The sequence below is a fragment of the Pinus tabuliformis genome, chromosome X (assembly GCF_031772625.1).
Source record: "Pinus tabuliformis cultivar Carrire ecotype Pingquan chromosome X, CPIR1, whole genome shotgun sequence".
Classification (NCBI taxonomy): Eukaryota; Viridiplantae; Streptophyta; class Pinopsida; order Pinales; family Pinaceae; genus Pinus; species Pinus tabuliformis.
This window is the reverse complement of record NC_142308.1, coordinates 555,055,525-555,074,443: the sequence shown is the minus strand read 5'-3', so window position 1 is coordinate 555,074,443 and position 18,919 is coordinate 555,055,525. Positions and strand designations below refer to the sequence as shown.

The following is an 18,919-nucleotide window of genomic DNA, read 5'->3' as shown; positions in this document are numbered from 1 at the left end:
ACCACGTCCTCTACTGGTGGCAGGGGTAGCCCGAGCAGGTGGTGTCACCTGGAAACATTATAATCTCCCAATCCTGAAATCCTGAAAAACTGATAAGTCTGCTGGATTTTAAATGAAATCTAAAATTCTACTTTCTCCATATGAAATCCAATGAGGCTGGAACCACTCTCAAACATCCTGAGTCATTTCATGGTAATGTTAAAAATTTAAGTAAAAGGATGAAAATGAAGATTAAGGAGAATGTCACTTTTACTTTAAGAATTTAACATTACCATGAATAGCATATCTATACTAGGGCCTAGACTTGATCATTAAGCTGCCCCACTCAAAAATTATTTGTTTCTTTCAAAAAAAATTGCATGAAAAAACCCAAATGACCAAATGAAAAACCAAAAAAAAAATTATAAAATCGTGCTGTCCTGGCAACCCCGAGCTTTTTTTGGAAAAAATCGCGCTTTTTTGGAAAAAATTGGCAAAAGAAAAATAGCCGATTTTTTCGTGTAAAAAGCGCGATTAAATCGGCGCAGGGAAAAAAGCGCGATTTTTTCAAAAAAGCGCGATTTAATCGTGCTTTTCACAACACTGGATATGAGAGAGGAGTCATGTTATTGAGCACAACCTACTTGCTATTAGCATTTTAGGTAAGAGGCTTGAATTACTAAGGTTCAACCTCTTATGCTCATAGATGTATCGTGATGGGGTGGATTCATATGAGAGGTACCACCTATTAGATAGGGTAGTGATGATGACACGTTTTTAGCCTTTCAAAGAGAACTTTCTCTAGGAGGTTTGATCTAACCATATAGCTTTCACTATCAGTCCACAGATCATCCATTGTGCAGGCAACGCACAACCAACGATGGCAAGTCAATAATTGTTTGTGGAGGATTACATGTATGTTTTCTGTTATAAGTAAACTTATTAATGTCGAACTGATAACTACAAAAGTAGGTTAATGGGACTAAATAAGAGTACAGTCAGTATAACTACAATGTGGGAGTGCAAGCACATCTCCTAAAAAAATGCTAAAAGTAAACAAATTCAATGAGTCTAGACAAATTCAATGTGCTATATTGTCACTTTAAGAGATACATCATTAACATAATACGTCATGTTTTCCCACAAAAACCAAACCACCATAAAAAGTATTGTGTTTGTCCACATACCACATTCAATCAAAACAATACGGAGAGAAAAGAAGAATGATCATCTCATAATATATACCTCATCAGGAGTGGCATTAAATCGAGTCACTAGAATATAGGTTGTACTATCATTGATACCGCATCTTTTCAGAGATTCTGATATCTTGAAAATGTCAAGGGCTTAACAAATCTTTCTTTAGGGAATGAGGAGGAACAATGCTTGGCATTGAATGCAAAAATCACAAGTAGTGGATACATGCTTTGATCCTGAGTAATTGTAAACAAGCTCTGAATGAATAGTTTTTGTGGTAAGACACCCTCGACACTTGGCCAGGAGAGACTTGTGTGCAGCAGCAAGAACAGGAAATACATCTGGTATCTGCACCAAATCTCAACAAGTAAGATTGCATATGACAGTTTGACAATTAAAGGAACCATAATACCAACATATGCTCTATGAATAAGTCGTGAACCTTGGCAATACATTTGCATAAAGTTAGATTCATGAGAAGCAAAAAGCAGTTCAAGTGCAATAGATGTTGATCGTAAATTCTAATGAGTATATTGCTTAACGGAAAAAACACTTCCCCATATTAATTCATCAATACAGACCAGTGGGAAGGCTTGTCCCCATGCCCAGCAAACAACAGGTAAAGATGCACTTGAAATGCTTGCAAAATATGTAAGGCTTACAAAGGGAACATACAAGTAATGCATTCAAAAATCCCAGCTCAGGATCTAGTGTTCCTGCTTGCATGTAATCCAAAAGTTCTCTGCAACACAGACAGAATGGAAGATATTTGGCGTCCAGTTTTAGAAATTTTCTGGTAGAAAACTTTACAGATGCATTACCATGTCACCAATAACTAAATACAGCATTGATACTATATATAACAACCCCATAAGCATTTTGGGATGAGCAGTCCCACATAAATGTTACAATTAATGCATTAAGAAATGCCAACTGCTTTAGCTTCCTCGCTTGAATAGACTCTTAACAGTTTTCAGTTACATAGATAAATATAAGAAATTCCATATCGAGTTTTAAAAATTGTCTATCAAAAGATTTGCCATATGCATTGCCATGCTACCAGTAACATGATATCTCACTTTAAAAGCTTTGATGTAGGGTGAAAATCCTCACATAAAAGTCATAGATGAAAAGAATAATAAGGTTGAAGTTAGAACCACATGCAAACAAACCCAAGTTCCAACTAGATACCAGATAATTTGACAGGACAAACAAAACTGCCAAATATTTTTGAGAATCTGAATAAATTGGCATGCATAAAGCAAACCCAAAAACGAGAAAGAATGATACATTGAGGAGAGGGAAGAATAAGGCAAAAGTAATAGATAATACACATGGAAAATGACAAATGCCCAATTACTCAAACAAAGCCCTCAATAGGATGCCTTAACCATATGCAAATGGAATAAGAACATCAATTATTTAAACTTTAGTATTTATTGTTGACAGAAGCGAAGATAAAGCATTTGGCTATATTACTCACAAATTCAAATAAGATTCACTATTGATTCTTTTGTCAAAAGTGAATAACTTAAAAGGGCAGTTTTCCGTTTCAGCAAAGTATAAGCAATTGATTACAATTCTCTCTTCGGCAAAGCAGTCATCTAACTAAGAACACTGTGATCAGTGACAACTCGTTTCCCTTAACTCCACTTGCAAGAAACCTTAATCATTATCTGCTTTATTCCTCTACAAAGGAAAATGTTCTACTTAAAAGTGACCTCCTTTGCCAACCATAGGGTCAGTTACAGGGACCTAAATCATGTACAGAAATGGCAAGCTGCAAACTATGGTTCTGTTTGTACAAGAACTACTGATGAAGGAATATTAGAAAAATAGTTAGCATAAAAGAGAACACAGAGAATTAATTGACATTGATAAAGTTGTATTGGTCCCAATTTGTGTCTTGTGTGGAACACCATGAGTTAATGTTTTGAGAAACCCTGTGCAGGGATGTGCATAGATCTATCTATGCTAGAATGAAAAGAAAGGCATATAGGCAGCCAAGAAAAGAAGGCAGGTAAATTTAATGGATAACATGAATGGGGAAATATGGTACGAAATCTTATTTTTCAAAAGGCTATATCAAACTAAACAAATGCATTTCCAAGAAATTCAACTTAAAAACATGGGAAACAAAAGCCATCTCAAAAATAAAAAAAAGTGTGCACCTAAAATAACTTATGAGATATACAAACCAACCCAAAACCACCTCATAGTCCATCATGTTGTGGTCTAGTCATTGAGTCACAATGTCACCATGAAAACGAGTCTACTGGCTGCTGCTTAGCAAGTCTACCCGCTATTTAGCCACGAATCCTCCAAGCAAGAGATTCAATCTCATCTTCGGGGTACCATCCTTGCCCGCCCTAGGGAGGCTGTTCCACAAGGATTTCCAAGAGATCAGCACAGTCACACATTACAGACAGCTACGCCGAGCAGGGGACTGCGTATTTCCTGGGCATCCAGAAACACGCAAGAGGAGTTAGAGCCAGCAGTGAGGTCCATAACTTGCTAGGAGTTATGGGAGTTGGGAAAGTTGTTGTTGAGGGCATTTTCGCTGGGTTTTGCAGCCAACTAGTCCGGTGTATAAGCAGTACAAATTTCTAGGCAGAGGGATTGCGCAGAGGCCTTTGGCAGCAATTTCGTGGTGCTTGGGAGAGCAATCATTTTGGCCAAGAATCATCCGGCGAGAAAGGAGTCAGTTAGCACAGGTGTATCTAGCATTCCAATGGTGTTTTCAAAGGGATTTGCAGGTTGTTTCTCGCAAGTCGAATTTGGCAACAGCAGCTGGGGAGAGGCTCCAAGGAGGTCGAAAATCCAAAGTCAAAGCCAGAGAAATTCCCTTCTGGGTTTTTCTGGGTTTTCCTGGGTTTTGTCCAAGGAGTCTGAGGCTTAAAAGGATATAATTTTCTGGGCAGTTTTTGGGCACATTCCAACAGGTCGAAGTTCAGTAGGGCAATAGTTTACTTTCACAGCGCAGTGCAGAGTGGTGCAGCAACTAGGCAGTCTCCAGCTCAGCGATTTCATCACCTGGGTTTTATCAAGCTTGTCCTTGAGACAAGCCCAAGTGCACCACTCCATTTTTATATTGTACCTAGTTCTCTGATTTTAAAATATATGGCTCAGCAGTTCCAGATTTACAGTGTGTTCATGGATGTCTAATGCATGTTTTTATTTTTTTATCTTGTTGCACTGTTTATTTGTTTAAATATCACTCGTATTCCTACTTAGGAACATTACAGTGGTATCAAAGCCTAGTTCTTGGCTCAGCTATGGGGTTTGTTTCCTATGAGAGGAGGACCAACAGAACATCACTTATCGTCGGCAGAGGTACAAGAGCAGAGAAAGGGAGTTAGAAATCATGCCAGATACGGAGGAAAGGGGGAAAGCAGTGACCGGAGAGGAGGAAATGGCAAAGCCCAAGAGCAAGGAGGAGATGGCTTTCGATAGCCTCCTAAGGGCTTTGAGTGACTTGGCCAAGGGGCAAAAAGACATGCTAGAGGAGATCAAGTCACAGAACAGGGACAGGGCCATGCCTAGAGGGTTCTTATGTGGAGAAACTTTCGGGGCCTCTCAGCCTTTCGATCACCCCTCACTAGCAGCACAGTGCCCTTCAGTTAGTGTGCCGACTAGGGCTACACTACCTTCTTTTGTGCCAGTGGCACAGATCGAACTAGCAAGGGAGGAAGACACTCCTCAAATGGGGGATTACTTCAGAGAGTAGCAGGCGATGGATGAAGACTTCAAAGAAGCCCTCTCCTTCAGAGATTACTGCAAGCTTAAGCAGAGTGAGAGGAAAAAGGGGTACAGAGGACAAGGGACCCAAAACTATGAGCTGCAGAGAACGATAGGGAGGATGTATTTACCTACATTTGATGCCACTGCCAAGTGCACAGCCAGGGCTTGGGTTGAAAAGATGGACACGTACTTTCAGCTCAACCGGATGACAAAACAGGAAGCCATTAAGATGGAAGCGTTGCACTTGGAGGGGGATGCCCATGACTGGTAGTTTCACGGCCTGACCACTTTGGGGCATGCTCAAATAGTTTCTTATGAGGACTTCACCATTTGTAAGATAAGACTACGAAGGCTCAAAGAACAAATGAGAGCTACTTTAAGAATGTATCAAGAGTGGGTTGGTCTCTCCAAAGACTTCCCCTCATGCTTGATTCTGTGATCCCAACAAGATGTTCCCTCTACAAAACTTCAATCAAGAATTAGTTCCATATAGATTTAGCAATAAGCAATGATAAGAAACTCTAGAGATCTATTTAAAACCAACTAGAGCAATCTATCCCTAGAGCATACTTCTAAATCAAATGCCAATGCAAGATAGCTCTACACTAACAAATCTACAAGAGCATATCAAAACAAATTAGATCAAAGCATGAGTAAAAGGAATTATACCAATGATCAACAATTCATCACACTTGGAAAGGAGGAACACCTCATGAATGAAGCCTCAAAGTCTTTATTGCTATTTCTGAAAGTGTACAGGGCAACAATGCTTTCGCAAGCACAATAGCTAGTAACAATATGATACAAATGAGAGCTCAAGGATCTGGGTGACATCCTCATAAGAAACTATCTGCGCATGCCCCAAAGTGGTTAGGCCGTTAAACCACCAGTCATGGGCTTCCCCCTCCAACTGCAGCGCTGCCAACTTAGTGGCTTCCTATTATGTCATCCAGTTGAGCTGAAAATATGTGTCCATCTTTTCAACCCAAGCCCTGGTTGTGCACTTGGCAATGCCATCAAATGTAGGGAAATACATCTTCCCTATCGTTCTTTGTAGCGCACAGTTTTGGGTCCCTTGTCCTTCGTACCCCTTGTTCCTCTCACTCTGCTTGAACTTGCAGTAATCTCTGAAGGAGAGGGATCCTTTGAAGTCTTCGTCCATCGCCTGCCACTCTCTGAAGTAATCCCCCATCTGAGGAGTGTCTTCCTCCCTTGTTGGTTCGATCTCTGCCACAGGCACGAAAGAAGACAGTGTAGCCCTAGTTAGCACACTAACTGAAGGGTGTTGTGTTGTTGATGAGGGGTGATCAAAAGGCTGAGAGGCCCCAGACATTTCTCCACATAGAAACCCTCTAGGCGTGGCCCAGTCCCTGTTCTGTGATTTGATCTACTCCAGCATGTCTTTATGCCCCTTGGCCAAGACACTCAAAGCCCTCAAGAGGCTATTGAAAGCCATCTCCTCCCTGCTCTTGGGCTCTGCCATTTCCTCCTCTCCGGCCACTGCTTTCCCTCTTTCCTCTGTATCTGGCGTGATTTCTAACTCCCTTTCTCTGCTCCTGTACCTCTGCCTACGGTAGGTGATGTTTTGCTGGTCCTCTTCTCTCATAGGAAACAAATCCCACGGCTGAGCCAAGAACTAGTATCTGATACCACTGTAATGTTCCTAAGTAGGAATACGAATGATATTTAAACACATAAATACTGCAGCAGCATAAAAAAATAAAAACATGCATTAGGCATCCATGAACACACTGTAAATCTAGAACTATTGAGCCATATATTATAAAATCAGAGAGCTAGGTACAATATAAAAATGGAGTGGTGCACCTGGGCTTGTCTCAAGGACAAGCTTGACAAAACCCAGGTGATGAAATAGTTGAGTTGAAAGTTTCTTAGTTGTTGCACCACTCTGCATTGTGTTGTTCAAGTAAATTGTTGCCCTACTGAACTTCAACCTGTTGGAATGTGCCCAAAAACTACCCAGAAAATTATATCCTTTCAACCATGGACTCCTTGGACGAAACCCAAAAAAACCCATAAGGGAATTTCTCTGGTTTTGACTTTAGATTTTCAGCCCCCTTGGAGCCTCTCCCCAGCTGCTGCTGCCAATTCGACTTGCGGAAAACGACCTACAAATCCCTCTGAAAACACCACTGGAATGCTAGATACACCTATGCTAACTGACTCCTCACTCCTCGCTCCCCGGATGATTCTTGGCCAAAATGACTGTTCTCCCAAGCACCACGAAATTGCTGCCAAAGGCCTCTACGCAATCCTCTGCCAAGAAATTCGTATTGCTTATACATCGAACTCGCTGGCTGCAAAACCCAGTGAAAATTCCCTCAACAACAGCCTTCCAGCTCTCGTAACTCCCAGCAAGCTATGGACCTCACTATTGGCTCTAACTCCTCCTGCGTGTTTCTGGCTGCCCAGGAAATACGCAGTCCCCTGCTCTACGTAGCTGGCTGAAGTGTGTGACTGTGTTGATCTCTTGGAAATCCCTGTGGAATTGCCTCCCTAGGGCGGGCACGGATGGTCCCCCGAAGATGAGGTTGAATCTCCTACTTGGAAGATTCGTGGCTAAACAGTCGGTAGACTCGCTAAGCAGCAGAGTGTACAAAGGTGTGTTTGTTTGCAAATGATCAAGATAGTTGAAAATGAGAGCTCCTTCTCCTTTTATCACCTTGGGCCCCCTTAGCCTCATGTGGGCCCCTCCATCCACTAATTCGATTCCCTCCAAGCTCATCGAATGGCCAAGTTCGAAATACTCATGTGGGTGGCCCCCACATCCCACTAGCTGCAAAAATAAAGTCAAATTCCCATATAGTTCCTAAGTCTACATGTGGGGTCGTGTAGATGCACCCCGTGACTAATGTGTTTGAGAAGGGACATGACAGTTTGTCAAGTTAGCTAATTTCCCGCCTTGACTAGGCCTAAAATACTGCAAAGCTACAGTTCATAGCTCCCCGTTGTCACCCCTCATGTTGCATCAGGTTTGTGAGTTTCCATTGCAACACTTGTGATTTTTTGTCACAAAGTTCAATCTTGTATGATCACATTGCTTGAACTTTTGATGGACATGGGATGCATTTGTGTTTTAGCTTATAGATGATGTTATCTTGGGGTGGATTTGGTGCTATAATGGTTGCTAGTAAGTGTGGGATGAGATATTCTAGTGTGCTTGTGGTGGTCTAACTGATCAGTTAGCATGTGCCTAATGGTTAATCTCTTGATGATGTGGTGCAACATCATTTTATGGTAATATTGGCATGTTTGGGTTGTTTTGACTTTGCAATTACTTAGCACTTAGTGCATTTTATGGATTGAAAACCCAGCAACTTGGGGTCTCCCTAAGTTGCAAATGTTAATTTTTCTCCTTGGTATGATGGTTAAATTAAGGATGCTTCACCATGGTTTGATTACGACTAATTTTCATTAAGATGGAGCACCTTAGCACTTTGGATGCCAAATTTCCTATGGCTTGTATTTTTAGACATCATTGTTATTGAGGGTGCGTAGCATACTTGCTCGTTTTCACATTATCTAGATACTTCAATGGTTATTTCTTGATACGATAAGTTGAAGCCTCCTAGTTAGAATGCCCTAGGAGATATGAGGGAATTGCACATATGAACCACTTTGTTATGATGTGTCTAACACTCCTTAATGGAGTGCTAGCCTCATTGCACACATTTTTACGGTGATTTGACCATTCAATAGCTTGTTGAGGTAGTGCCCTAGCTCTCTTGCATGATTTCACACTTGGAGAAGGGTTATTTTGACATATACTCTGGTTTTCCTTAGAGCACTCTTTCTCTCTTGGCACATATTTTGAGGCAAGTGAGCATTATGATAATATTTTATGGCTCAAAGAAAATGGCACACCTTCGAAGGATGCATTTCCCTGTACGTTCATAGTTCTGGGAAAAAAACACATGGCTTTAGCTTTTCCTTTAATGATATTGATAATGGATCTAACTACCTTGCACACTTCTCAGGGGAGCAACACCTCATAGCATATCATTTGCTATTTACCAAGATGGTCCTCAGCCGGCAGCCGGAAGCCCCTTGTAGCCACCAGCTAGCTCATTGTGCCATTTCTCTGCCACCTGAGCCAGCCATGTGGTGTAGTAATGTTCCAAAATAGGAAAAACAGTGATATGCGAGCAAATAGCAAATTTACACTATAGAAAATTTTAAAATAATTTAATAAACACCCTGAACAATCATAAATATGGACGCTGCTAAGCCATTTTATTATAGCTACTGCAAGAATACAAATATATGGAAGGAATACACTTGGGCTTTCCTTTTTTGGCAAGCGGAGCAATGCTCAGGTGAAGCAATGATAACCCAAAAATTGTCCAATTGCTGCTATGCGCTGCCCCAGCAAATATGCATTGTCTGTTGCAAAGATATGGCTGAAAACCCCACCTCCGATGCTCAGAAAATTCTGCAAATTTATTTCTGAGGTCCTTGTGAAAAACCCAGAAATGGTTTGGCCTGGTTTTGACCTTCCAAAATCGACACCCAAAAAGGCATTTGCGCAATCCCTAGCTATTATGCATTGTCTGCTACAAAGATACCGCTGAAAACCCCACCTCCAGTGCTCAAAAAATTCTGCAAATTACATCTGGGGTCCTTGTCAAAAACCCAGAAATGGTTTGGCCTAGTTTTGACCTTCCAAAAGGCCCTACACCCTCCAAATTTGTTGAAGCACATTGCCTGCCAATACACCAGCAAAATCCTCCCCAGACACTCCTGAAATGTAGCAATCAACTCCACCAATACTTCCCTTATTTCTCTCGGCAAGCAATAGCCCCAATGGCTGAAACTCTATCTCCCACGTATGCCCAGTTTCTCTCTTTTGCGCTGGCCACAGAGTCTGCAAAATCATTCCTAAATATTGTTGCCACTTCTAGCCCTCAAACTCACCCAATAGCCAACAAATCTATTGAGCCTTCTTCTCCTAATTTCTCTCGGCAATAGCCCTCCGGAAGAATGCTACAATGGCCACACTAGATCCACTACTGCATCCTCCAGAAATACACATTTGTGGGGTGAACTAAATACAAATGCTGGAAATCTCTCTACAAATCTCCTCCGGATGATAATGGATGAACCTCTCTAGGGTGGCACTCGAAGTCCCCCGAAGAAAGGGTGAGTTCTCCACTTGGAAAACTCTTGCTAAACAGCAAGTGACCCAGCTAAACAACTCAAGCAACAAAATCAAATTCAATAAGCCAAGAATGCCAAATGAAGTGTGTTGCCTTCCTTTTATAACTTTTGTGGAGCCTTTCTTCCCACCTTTTCTTCCCTCTCATGTATTTCGAATCATTGGCTTAGGGAGTGCATATTTCTTATGTGGGTGGTCCCCACATATCATTAACAAAACAAAATAAAATAAAATTAACTTGCCTCTAACTCCTAAGTCTTCTATCAAAAATCAAATGGGCCCCGTCTTCACCAAAATTGGCCCCCAAAATGTAGAAATAAATCTTGTTCCAAAATAATTTAGGAAGGGACATTATAGTCCTCCCCGCCAAAAATTGCTTGTCCTCAAGCAATGCCTGAACAAGTGCCCTCTCTGACTATTGATCACCACTATAACCACCAATAATACCAGGCTCCCAAATGTACCATTGACTCATCCCCAATCTTAGCATTGTCCCGACATGAAGGAATCCCTTGATACTAGGATCCCAAGCCATCCTAATCAATGTGAAACACACCTTGCTCCACTTGCTATCCAACCAGATATAGGTACCAGAGGCCCTCTGCATACTAGCAATAAGTAGAGCATCATGATAATGTAGGACTCTGCCCAACACCCCACAAAATTTCCCTACTAAGTAGTCCATCTCATGCACTACAAGAGTAAACTCCTGAAGATGCAATCCAATCTTGGTGGGACTGAACCCTCGTCTACCTGGGCCTCCCCGAATCTCCTCCTGTCGATCACCCTGCCACACTGGTGAAGATCCCCACACCATCAACAAATCACTAAAACCAAATGGAAGATCTGGATGACCCTCCCCTGTACAAACCAGCTCACTTGTACAAGACTCAAGTAGTTGAACTACTCAACCCTGTTATGCCAAAATCCCCTGCCCATCGCAGAAGGAACCTATCCTGCTGACATAGCGACACTCTGGTCATGACTAACTGCCTAGCATGCTCGTACCAGAGCCTCCTCTCCCATAACTCTCGACCATAATCTATGTGATGAACAAGGCTAGGCCAATCTTACCAAAGCGACTCAACAGTGCCAACGCCTATCACTCCATGGCTAGCCCCAATCCTGAGCAACAATCTACCTCGTCCTATGGTGAGGGCTTCGATGATCCCCCATGTGTCCGCCTATGAATGAATCAATCTACCTGTTATCCCAACCATGCTCACTGAGGAGTGGAGTATCCCACCAATCCACTGGATCCCATAACCATACTAGAGGTCCACAACGCCCAATGCTCTCTACCTGCTACTGTGATATGTTGCTAGCTGTTGGGACCCCTCTATGCCCCGTCTCTGCCTCCTGAAGGTATCCAATGGGTAGGCACTAAGCATCAAGAACCTGCATCGCTAATATCTAGCTGCTTTGTGCCTGCCAAATCACACAACAAGATCTGCTATCCCAGCTCCTGATGATGTGCCCAGGCACTGCCGAAAGCCTAGGCATAATCCTGCCAACAAGGACTATCGTCCTCCACTCCTCATGCTCACCTAACGCCTCAAGTTGTCCAACTGAAAAATCACCATGTAACTCTCTCTCAGTCACCTCCCTGACTGTACACAAGACTGCACAAAGTTAGGTCGTAGCGTCTAGCGTTATATAAAGGGATGTGGCCTAATGCATATAGACCCAATTCTAGGCCATAACACCCAGTGGTGTGAAGGGCTATGCAGTGAGGAGCAATGGCCTGCAGAGGAGCATGGAGATGCATGGTGGTATACCACAACATGCGGGTTTACACTGTAGGATAGGAGTGACTCACATTGCATTGAGGACGTGCGGGGAGTGACAGGTGCAATGACACAAAAAGTACACAAGATGGTATAGTCATAGATGGGGATATGCAGTGGCGTACAAGGACAGGTTGCAGCGTACAGTGGCATGTCGAGGAGTGCGGTGGTACTTGGTGGTATGCAATGATACATGATGCAGCGCAGCGGGCTCTTGGAGCGTTGCCTCCAAGGAGACTTATGGACAGGGACAGTAGGTGTACCATTGGACGCAACTCACCTAAGACCAATGAGGACATTGTTAAGCATCTAGGGACACCATATTTAGTGGAGGCAGGGCCTCGAGGGGGTTATCAACAAATCCGAGGCAGAGAGAGGGTCGTCCGTAGGATTACTCTTGAGCATTATGGCAGGCTCTTGATCATACACTTTGGGACATGCCCACCCATCATCCTCCAGTGTTGCTTACAGTTGCAGAGGGTTTTGTTGTTGCCCTTTGATGCTCTCCATTCAGGCAGCAGGTCATGGGAGGCTCACCCTAAGCAGTTGGATGAGACACCACGTGTCATGGGCCGAGAAGAGACTCTCTCCAGTTGAGACACTTGGTAGGTGCACGAGTTGACGGTTACAGGCTTAGGGATGGCATGATTGACTGTCGAGGTAACATATGTTCCACCCCGCTATCCAAGTCAACAAATGAGATCTGACCAGGTAGCTTTGTCTCCCTCTCTCCAAAGGGCCAAGGTGACCCAATAGTGTTGCTAACCTACTCATCCCCTTTGGTATATGTAAACAACTTTGCCTCCCTAAACCCAATGCATAAGGGTGGGCTACCAACGTTGTAAATCCCATCGATGTGCCTCTTAAGCGAATTGTGTTGAAATCCCAATGTGTGGTCTCTATGCTACCTCTCATCAATGGCTAGCCCAAAGGATGCTTGCACATCCTCATCCATCATGGACTCTACACAAGCCTCCGACTGCTCCTACATAGACAACCCAACATGTAAGACATGCTCACCAGTCAGCTATAGGTGATTGTCGTCCGACAACTTTGTCATAAATCTAGATGCCTCTGTACCTATTGGCTCCTCATCAACAATGGGGATGTCTCCCGACACCTCATCAACCTATGGTGTGCTACTATCACCTGAGAACTCGGTCACAACCCACGATACATCAACGACGGATGACATCTCATCAATGAGTTTATGCTCAATTGTCTCCTTGCCAACCATGGCCCCTTGAACTACTCTCTCGTCTTCTTCCTTAATCCTCTCCATCATCCCAGCATAATTCCACTAAATCCCCATTGGTTTGTGCATGCCTCTTAGTTCACAAAACTCCCAAAAAGAGAGGGACGCCTTAATGTCATGACCCAACAATTGGTATGCCCTCCAATTTGCTTCCAATAACTCCACATCAATTGCAATCATGTCTTGCCATCTTGATGCATTACCCATAATTTTGGGCATAGTGGATTTGTTGTATAATTGAGAATGGTCTTGATTCCCAATTGCGGAATGAATCAACTTTTCCCCCACATCAATCATCATTTGTTGCATCCTAATCACCTCATTCAAGGTTACTGCCATGTTGTTTGATTCTAATCTTTCTTTGGATCCCATGATTTCTTAGCTTTTTATTCTGGTCTTGTCATAGAACGAAGGGTTTCCCACAGGCTGAGCCAAGATTATGGCTTTGATACCACTGTAATGTTCCAAAATAGGAAAAACAATGATATGCAAGCAAATAGCAAATTTACACCACAGAAAATTTTAAAACAATTTAGTAAACACCCAGAACAATCAAAAATATGGAAGCAGCTGAGCCATTTTATTATAACTGGTGCAAGATTACAAATATATGGAAGGAATCAAGGAAAATTTTAGGGGCTAATATTCGCAGATGGGCTAATTTTCCATGGTTTTTCAAAAGAAAAGATCGCCAAATCCCATTTTTTTCTAAAAATGATTTGCCCAAATTTTATAAGAAAAAAATATTTTACCTTAAAAATCGCCAAAATTTTATAGAGACAATATAAAATCACTAGAAGTTTGAATATTTTTACTAAAATATCACCAAGCATGTTATAGTTTGCATATTATGGATTAGTAAGATTCGCCAAGGTTTCTAATCTTTAAGACTAAGTTGCACGAAACGGGGAAGCGAAACGAAACGCGGAAGCGAAACGAAACGCGACCTCCCCAAATTTTGGAAACGGGGAAACGCGAATATATATAATAATATATATATATATATATATTAAAAACATTTAAAAATTATTAATATATATATGTGCAATCATAAAGCATTAATGATACATTTACTTAAACATTTTAACATTAAGATTAAATTTACATCACAATGATCACATTTACTCATGAGTCATCACATAATGAAAATAAAAATATAGGAACTGGAAAATCCAAAATCAGCCTTTATTTATATTAGTATATGCGGCTGCAAGTACAATAAAGACTATAAGGCTGCAAGAACTATAGAGACAAGTCACAAAAGACTAATCCTCATCATAACAATCCTCATCAAAAATAGAAGCAGCAGAATGCTCAACAGTGGATGGTGGTGCTGAAGAAGATGATGCACCAATTCCACTTCCAGAATCCTCCTCAATATTCAGGGCAGCAAGAGAGAGATCCAAATCAGGATTTTCTGCATCCACATCCCATTCTTTAGAAGGACCACTGTTGTATTCTAGACCCCTACGAGATGCAAGGCGAAGGTTGGAGTGCACATAAACAAGATCCTCTGCTTTCTGTGAGCCCAACCTATTGCGCTTCACAGAATGAATAAAACCATAAGTGCTCCAATTCCTTTCTGTTGATGAAGAGCTTGCCACTTGTGAAAGAATACGAATGGCAAGGCTTTGCAAATGTACACCATTTGCTCCATGACAAATCCACCACCTAACTGGATTCATGGTGCTTCTCTCCTCCAAAGCTGATATATCTGCATAATCATCTATTCCTGCAGCAAAACTGGCAAATTCCTCCTTTACCTCCCTATGTAGGTGAGAAGGAAACATTCTCATTAGTGCTTTTTTCACCCCAGTAGCCACCTCTCTATCCTTATGGGGTGCCTTCCTCTTCCCATTGCTTTTAGCAATAAGCTCCTCATCATAAAATTTGGGGTTCAAAGCATGTGCTAAAGTGTGCAATGGTGTATTGAAATTGTTCCACCTGTCAACAATGATTTTCTTGATCAAACCAGCAAAATGATCATCAACAAACAGAAGTTGTGGAGACTCCTGCGAAATGATTTCCATAGTTTTCTCAACCATGGAATCCATGCCATCATATACCTCTCCCAAGAAAGGTTGGTCAGTGTCAGCACTCCGGAGAAGCTCAAATGCAGGGGTTGTGAACTTTAGCAAGAAATCTACCTTGCTCCACCAATCCTCATCAAGGCACAATCTACGCACCATAGATCCCCGCTCTGAATCTGCTTGTCTCCACTCAATCCACAGTTGACTCACCACCATAGAAACTAATGCATGCTTAACCTAAACAAGGCGGCGCAACATCACGAAGTTTGAGGCATATCTTGTCTCAGCAACTTTTAACAACTCCAATTTGGAGTACTCTCGAAATATGGCCTGAGACTGGTGGTGGTTGGTGATGAATTTGATAATCTCCCTTGCATCCCCTGTGACTTCCTTTATCCAGGAAACTTTGTTGTCGATCTCCTCTAAGATCAGATTCAGATTATGGACAATGCATGGTGTCCAAAATATGTGGTCATACCTCCCCTCAATAATCAAACCTGCAGCTTTGCAAACTGGTGCATTATCCGTGATAACTTGCACCACCCTGTTAGCCCCTATTTGTTCAATAGCTTTTATAATAATATCAGCAATGAACTGTGCATCTTTCACCTCTCCTGAGCAGTCTTCTGCCTTGATAAACATTGCTCCTTTGGGGGAAGTGGCAATGATATTTATCAATGGTCTGCGCCTCATATCTGTCCAACCATCTGAGACTATGGTAACCCCAGAGCTACTCCAGGAAGAACGAATTGGAGCTAAAACGTCCTCCACAAGTTCCTTCTCATTTTTGAGAAGCTGGGTTCTGACTTTCTCATAGTTGGGCCCCTTGTACCCTTGAGGAGCTTTGTTAACTGCCCTTATCATATCTTGCCAGTAAGGAGAGCGAACAACATTGAATGGGATACCACATGCATAAATGCACCTGGCAACTCTGGAATCAGCTTCTTCTCTTGCTTGCACATTCACCAATCTAGCAATTCTGCTATCCTGAACTGATTGGGATGCCCCTGAGCCTCTGGTATGTTTGGGTGCTGCTTGTTCATGTTCTTGACTGTGACCACCTCTCCTCTTTCTTGCTTCAACTACAATCCTTGGCTCAATGTTAGATGTAGCCTGAGTATGCTCATCATGCCTCCTCTTAGTACCATACGCCTCATCTTGCTCTCTTTGATATGCCCTCCTTACCAACGGATCTGCTGTTTTTGTGCAACCCAGAATCCCCTGTCCTCCTCCATGCAACAGATGTGCCTTCACTCTTGGGTAGGAGCCCTTGTACGTAATATTGCAAAGAGTGCATCACCATTCCCATGAGCCACCACCTCCACATTTTTGAAGCTTCGTCACATGCCTCCAAAGAGGATAATATTCAGCCCTTGGGTTGGCCCTAGGGTTTGAAGTTGCAGCTGCACTTTGGCTGGAAGCCATTGCTGCAAAAATAAATTAAAAAAACAAATCTGTAAATAATAAATTTATAAAAACGTTTTTCATATTTTTGGCTGTATAAACCCTAGAAAAATTAAAGAAATAGTAAGAAAAAAACTAAGAAATAAATGTGGCTTACCCAAATTGATTATCTGTGGCTGAATCTACCCTAAAATGCCAGAAAAAAGGAGAAATATGGCTGTAGCTGAGCCAAATCTGCTGCAAAAATAAATTTAAAAAACAAATCTATAAATAAAAAACGTTTTTCAGCAATTTAGCTGCATAAACCCTAGAAAAATTGAAGAAATAGTAAGAAAAAACTAACAAAATGAATGTGGCTTACCCAAATTAATTTTCTGTGGTTGAAACTACCCGGAAATGCCAGAAAAGAGAAGAGAAATATGGCTGTAGCTGAGCCAAATCTGCTGCTACAGAAATCTCTTGCTGAAATCTCCTTCTCTTGCTGCTGAAATCTCTTTCTCCCGCTGCTGAAATCTACTTTGCTCAATGCTCAAAACACCAGCTACTAAAACAACTGCCAATCTCCAAGAGAAACTCCTTGCTGAATAGTGTGATGAGAGAATGAGAGGCACTGCTCTTTTATAACTTTAGAAATGCTTTCTAGAAGTGATTAGAAACCCTAAAATAAATTAAAAACTAATTAGGAAAAAAAAAAATTTTAAAACAAGTATTTTTTTTGTGGGAAACGGGGCCCGTACGACGTGGAAACGCGTTTCCGTCCGTACGGGCGCGTTTCCATTTCGGGAAACGCGCCCGTACGGACGGAAACGCGTTTCCACGCCGTACGGTACGGGGGAAACTCATTTCCGTTTCGTTTCCGTACGGAAACGGACCCTCCCCCTGCGTTTCCTGCTACTTAGCTTTAAGATAAATATCCATCCTTAAAATTTTCCCTAGAAGGAATACACCCGGCTTTCCTTTCCTTTCTAGGAAAGCAAAGCAATGCCCAGGTGAAGCAATAATAACCCAAAAACTGTCCAACTGCTACCCCAGAAAATATGCATTGTCTGCTGCAAAGATATGGCTAGAAACCCCACCTTCTGTGTTCAGAAAATTCTGCAAATTTATTTATGAGGTCCTTGTGAAAAACCTAGAAATGGTTTGGCCTGGTTTTGCTCTTCCAAAATCGATCCCCAAAAAGGCACTGCGCAATCCCCAGCAATTCTGCACTGTCTGCTACAAAGATACGACTAAAAACCCCACCTTCGGTGCTCCAAAAATTCTGCAAATTTATAACTGGGGTCCTTGTCAAACGCCCAGAAATAGTTTGGCCTAGTTTTGACCTTCCAAAATCGACCCCCAAAAGGCCCTACACCCTCCAAATCTATTGAAGCACACTACCTCCAATACACTAGCAAAATCCTCCCTGGACACTCCTGAAATGTAGCAATCAACTCCACCAATACTTCCCTTATTTCTCCCGACAAGCAATAGCCCCAATGGCTAAAACTCGATCTCTCATGTATGCCTAGTTTCTCTCTTCTGCGTTGGCTACAAAGTCTGCAAAATTATTCCTGATTATTGTTGCCACTTCCAGCCCTCAAACTCATCCAATAGCCAACAAATCTATTGAGCCTTCTTCTCCTAATTTCTCCCAGCAATAACCCTCCAGAAGAATGTTGCAATGGCCAAACTAGATCCACTACTTCTTCCTCTAGAAATATGCACTGTTGGGGCGAACTGAATACAAATGTTGGAAATCTCTCTACAAATCTTCGTCGGATGATAATGGATGAACCTCTCTAGGGTGGCATTCGAAGTCCTCCGAACAAAGGGTGAGTTTTGGAGACATGTTTTCGGCGATAATCACATCAAAATTCATTTGTCGACGCGTTTCGAAACAGCAAGTGTGATTCGCATCAAAATTCATTTGTCGACGCTTTTCGAACCAGCAAGTGTGGTTCATCAAAATTCATTTGTCAACGCGTTTCGAACCAGCAAGTGTAGTTCAAAATTCATTTGTCGACGCGTTACGAACCAACAAGTGTGGTTCAAAATTCATTTGTCAACGCGTTTCAAACCAGCGAGTGTGGTTCAAAATTCATTTGTCGACGCGTTTCGAACCAGCAAGTGAGTTCTCCACTTGGAAAACTCTTGCTAAACAACAAGTGACCTGGCTAAACAACTCGAGCAACAAAATCAAATTCGATAAGCCAAGAATGCCAAATGAAGTGTGTTGCCTTCCTTTTATAACTTTTGTGGAGCCTTTCTTCCCGCCTTTTCTTCCCTCTCATGCATTTCGAATCATTGGCTTAGGGAGTGCGTATTTCTTATGTGGGTGGTCCCCACATATCATTAACAAAACAAAATA

At 42.1% G+C, this 18,919-nt stretch overlaps 1 protein-coding gene across 8 annotated transcripts in view; it reads right to left on the bottom strand.

Moving 5' to 3' along the window:
• The window catches only part of LOC149141213 (EKC/KEOPS complex subunit tprkb-like protein), a 173,777-nt gene that overhangs the window by 79,031 nt on the left and 75,827 nt on the right, over positions 1-18,919 (bottom strand). For all 8 annotated transcript variants that reach the window (XM_089446570.1, XM_089446573.1, XM_089446567.1 and 5 more), the window contains 3 exons: positions 1,852-1,918; positions 1,402-1,524; positions 1,225-1,308 (listed from right to left, as the gene is read on the bottom strand). In XM_089446570.1, coding sequence (XP_089302696.1) covers positions 1,225-1,308; positions 1,402-1,524; positions 1,852-1,918 — 274 coding nt within the window. The remainder of the gene's footprint in view (positions 1-1,224; positions 1,309-1,401; positions 1,525-1,851; positions 1,919-18,919) is intronic.